Source organism: Salvia hispanica, chromosome 5 (genome assembly GCF_023119035.1).
Source record: "Salvia hispanica cultivar TCC Black 2014 chromosome 5, UniMelb_Shisp_WGS_1.0, whole genome shotgun sequence".
In the NCBI taxonomy this organism is placed as follows: domain Eukaryota; kingdom Viridiplantae; phylum Streptophyta; class Magnoliopsida; order Lamiales; family Lamiaceae; genus Salvia; species Salvia hispanica.
The window spans coordinates 33,472,407-33,477,337 of record NC_062969.1 but is presented as its reverse complement, the minus strand read 5'-3'; the positions used below and the strand labels follow the sequence as shown (position 1 = coordinate 33,477,337).

Below are 4,931 nucleotides of genomic sequence, written 5' to 3'. Positions count from 1 at the left end.
ATTTATAGAGATTGAATTTTGGAATTTTTTTAAAAAAAATTGATTTGTGAAGATTATTTATAGAGATTTTGCTTGTTTCATATTATTTCATATTAATTCGAATGTTAATCTTTGTTACGCTGAAATCAATACTGATATTCAAATAAATAAAATTAGTATATGGTTTTCAAAATAGAATGAAACATTGTATGCTAAATTTCTCATATAGTTTGATACTATTCTATCAAATGGTTTTCAAAATAGAATGAAACATTGTATGCTAAATTTCTCATGGAATTTCTTGGAAATACTTTGATACTATTCTATCATTGAGAGGTTGAGGTGGTCTTGCATTATTTTCGAAATCCTGCATTAGAAAAAAAATATATATTATAAAAGATTGACAAAATTAATTACTTTTAAGAAAATAATTTAGCATAACTTTCTTACACAAGATAAAAACTTTATGATTGTGTCTCAATATCAGAATTAATTTACACTACTCACATCATGTACAACTTTCTTCAGTGCTGCAATTTGCTCTTTCGATGTAGTTCTAACCTACAAAACAAATGACTCAATTTCAATAGATAATACACATGATGTGCGCAAGATCATCATCTTATGTTTATTTCATTTTCTATTTCTTTGATTTATATTAGTTTAGGAAATCAAGAATTGACCGATATCTTAAAAAAAATTACTAGACTTACCTTGTCGAGCAATGTCCAAAGAACCCCTTCTGTGCATGGAGGAACTGTGAGAGAATCCATATATATGTAATACTTTTTGCTTCCAAAATTGATGTCCCATGGATTAACAACACCCAAATCAATTTTTTCTTCACCTTTTAGAAAATGACTAATATTTGCCAAAATCTACATACGATAAAATTTTCTTTTGTTAGCGCGTCAACTTCTTCAACATTTTTCAAAAGATGAACCAAAATTCAATATCCGAACCACAAACAAGTTGTGGTTCGAATGTGTATGAGTTGTAACTCAAAAGAAAAAAGCAAATGGCCCCTTTACCACTAACCTTGTCGAGAAAAGAATCGGAATGTCCTAAATCGTATAAAATTGCAATTACAGCCAATTTTCCTTGGGAGTTCCTATGGACCACATGCAGTTCCAAGTCGTACCTAAAATGAACGTATAATATTGTGATGCAATGGTAGTAATTCAAATACGAATTGATACAATAGAAATACGAACCTCCTTCCATTAATCGTATGTTCGGAGGGCATGTGCCAATGACATTGTAGCATATTGTAAGTGAGGTTCATGCCCATAGTGTCTCCATTCCATTCAACCTTACCATAGACATATCAATGAAATCATATTTAAGATGTTTGTCAACTCACAACATACACACATTGCGAATTGAACGTCGTCATACCACAATGCCATGTCCTCTATACCTTAATACAGCATGGGTTGGTTTGTAGTTTCTTCTCAATGTCCCGATTTTAGACGAAACCAAAACTTTTTCCTCGATAATATTGATTGGGGATTGGAACTTTCCAATTGAACATAATTGCCATTCTTCTTTGAGACTTCCCTAGTGTTCTGGTCCCTTTGGGGAATTCTTCAAATACATAAATTCATGTTCATCGTCTGTAATTATAATATATATGGATTTACTAGTGAGGTTAAAAATAAATAGATAATTGATATGACACTCACAATTTTTGATTCATAATAAGAATTTGATAACTTACCAACTTCACCATTACGATTTTCAGCATTGATGGCCATGAGAAGGGAAAAAATAACGAGACACACAATGTCACGATAAACAAAGCTGCTCCTGCCGCTGCCCATGGTGGTTTCCGATGACGAGCTCCGCCGAGAATTGTTGTTCTTCACTACCTCCGACTTTGCTCAATAAGTGATCCCAAACAATTGAAACTAAACATAAATCGAATAATGGAAAAAAATGAGAGATTTGAACTCCTAATTAGATTGTGGAGGATGATTCCCAAATCCAATATTTATGGGTCATGTAAAGATTATGAATATGGTATGCAGCACAATTACAAGAGAATTTCTTATCCAATTCTTCAGTCTTCACAATCTAGTATTAGTAAATTGTAATATCCATAAACGGCATTCAAAGTAAACGTACTACTATTAAATATTAGGGGTAACTGCTTTTAAAATCATCAACTTTCCAATAATTCCGGTTTTTCCCACAAACTTTAAAAAGTTCGTATAATGTCACAAACTTTACTATCGGTTGCCGTTTTCCCATGTCGGGTTTTCCGGCAGTGTAGGTTGTCACGTGGATTATTTTTCTGACGTGGCAATGACATGGAAAATTATTAACAAATTTTTTTAATTCCCCAATCTAACATAATCTAATTTTTAACTCCACTCCACCACGTCTAACTCCTCCAATCTAACTCCACTCCACATCTAAACCCGCCGCCGGCGATGAATTGAGAGAGAACCAGCGCCGACCACCACTGACCACGAATACCTTGCGCATTCGCTCCTAACCCCAACCCCTTTCATCCTCGGCAAGCGCCTCCGCCCCGACGACCACCACCACCACCAGCACCTCTCCAAAGACGGCGTCACCTCTGTTTCTGCTTCTGTTGGCCTCACCATCGCTGTTGGAGGCTTCTGGGCTCTACCTACCCGGACCGATTTCGGGCAGGTCTAGAGCTTTGCAGCTCCTCCCCCTGAAATGGTGGTTGCTGCTTCGAATAATTCCCACCATCAGCAGCATTCAGCTTCGTTGAGGTTTCTGCAGAAACATCGGCCGTTGGGAATTGGCGAGGCCTCCGCGGCTAGGGTTGGAAATTACTTGCCCATTGCTCAAGTACAGGGGCATCACCTCAATTTGCTGGCATCCCTCTCCGGTCCTCCTCCTTAGTCGTCTGAACAACGAAGGGATGCTGACGCCATTGGAACATGAGAACCCTATTGCTGCTGCTGAATGTTGTTGCTGAATTGGGTCATACGATTCTGAAAGCGGGATGTTATGAATTGGGGAATATCGTGATTGATTTGTAATGTCTGAGATTTGTAAATCGCGAATTGAAGAATAGGGGAAAATTAGGTTGAAATCTCTGATTTGTAAATTGGAATTTTATGAAAATTAAAAGGTTGAAATCTCTGATTAGTAAAACGAAGTCGTTTTAGCATTTCAAAACTACGTCGTTTTACGTGTTTTCGACGGTTGCCACATAAGATTTCAGGCGTGCCCCGTCAGCAATATTTCTGCCGGAAAAACCCCCGGGTCGGGTCGAATGGGAAAATCGCAACGCCCGGTAAAGTTCGTGACATTACACGAACTTTTTAAAGTTTGTGGAAAAACCAGAATTTTTGGAAAGTTGATGATTTTAAAAGCAGTTACCCCTAAATATTATACAAAATAAATCATATTGTGTTGATCTTGGACACATATATGGACACGTTAATTTAAAAACGTAATTCTGTCCTTACTAAATAGTTTTATACTAATGATACACTCAATTGCTTCATGGGAGTAGTCTTGTTTGTCGAAACCCAGTGGTGACGCATAAATAAATTTTAGGAGGGGCTTTACTAAAAAATTTTACTGCTAACAAAATATATATATTCTCTCCGTACATGAAATATTGATCATTTTTGTCGTTTTAGTCCGTCCGTGTTATATACTCTGTATTTTTCTATTTTTAGTAAATGGCATCCACTTTCTACTAACGCATTACACTCCCATTCTTTCGTAAAACCAATATAAATGTGGGACCACATTACATTAACTTTTTCCATTCACTTTTCTTAAAATCTAGCCGAGTCAAATGTGGACAACATTTCATAAACGGATGGAGTATATATTATAAAAAAAGGACAACATTTCATAGACGGATGGGGTATATATTATAAAAAAAAATACTTCATCCATCCTAAAAAAACTAGATTTATCATTTTGGGCCGTCCCCTAAAATTAGAGTCTAAATATGAAAATTTATAAATTAGGACAACTAATAATGTGGACTTTACAATTCATTAACACTATTTCTACTACTTTTTCCATCTCTTTTAATTTACCAATTGCATATTAAAATTTATGTAATTTACAATATCTATTTTCTTAAGACAAAGGGAGTACAATAATAATTATAAAAATGCATAAATATGTTATACATAAAATTAATCCAGCCCAAATTTAACCATTTTAATTCTTTTGAACAAAAAACAAGCTGAACGCAAGTAGGGCTAAAACAAGAGAAACCATTTTCAGTTTTCAATAGTACACATTTGAATAAAAACGACAGTGTCAGTTTAAGAAACAATTTTTAAAAGTGTTACTAGATGGATGATAACTTTAAATTTAGTGGTATTTTTTTTAAAAAAATTAATATAAAAACGTGCCACAGCAGCCACGTATTTAAAGAGTAAGTAGGGAATTGACATTTTAAACTCAATTATTATTAGTATATTCGTGCAAGTTTAAGAGCATCCGTAGCGGTGCTTTAATGCAAGAGCACCGGCCCTATTGTCGGCGTGGCGAGTTATGTGCTCGTCATTGTGCTCTTGCCGACGGCACGGACATGCTTGTTGGCAAGAGCACCATTGTACCGAAGAGCACACTGATGGGGCGCCATCCTATTCGCCAACGGAAATTTCGAATTTCTATTTTTTCCTCAAAATTAAATAAATAATATTTTTGGATTTCCAAAAATATAGTTGTTTTATTACCATTTTTTCAAAAATTTTTTTATTTTTTTTTAAAAAATTAATCCTAAAATTATCTATAAATACACACATTCATCATCTATTTTTTACATCAAATTATCTTTCACTCATACTTCTCTCATATTTTTGAATTGCTCTAACCTACATCTTCCTCTCTCACTCAAACACTCTCTAAATTCAAAAATGGATCCGAACAATATCATTGCGGAAGCGGAGCACGAAGAACAAGAATACTATCAACAATATTGTGCTGCCTATGAAGCC

General features: G+C 34.9%; 1 protein-coding gene across 1 annotated transcript; it reads right to left on the bottom strand.

Annotated features, from left to right (window-relative positions):
- Positions 1-268: 268 nt before the first annotated feature.
- Positions 269-2,591, bottom strand: LOC125189889 (alpha carbonic anhydrase 4-like). Its single transcript, XM_048087114.1, has 5 exons — positions 2,461-2,591; positions 1,018-1,120; positions 693-857; positions 487-540; positions 269-346 (listed from the first exon to the last, which is right to left on the bottom strand). Exons 1-5 carry the CDS (start codon positions 2,589-2,591, stop codon positions 269-271), a joined length of 531 nt encoding a protein of 176 aa, XP_047943071.1.
- Between the last annotated feature and the right edge of the window lie 2,340 nt (positions 2,592-4,931).

What these genes read in the sequence shown, in the direction of transcription:
- LOC125189889 (XM_048087114.1), bottom strand. Translation starts at nt 2,591, where the DNA reads ATGGTGAGGCCAACAGAAGCAGAAACAGAGGTGACGCCGTCTTTGGAG. An exon ending in CCGATTCTTTTCTCGACAAG is followed by an intron (nt 858 to 1,017) that starts GTTAGTGGTAAA and finishes TATCGTATGTAG; the next exon opens with ATTTTGGCAAATATTAGTCA. An exon ending in TGAAGAAAGTTGTACATGAT is followed by an intron (nt 347 to 486) that starts GTGAGTAGTGTA and finishes TTTCTAATGCAG; the next exon opens with GATTTCGAAAATAATGCAAG.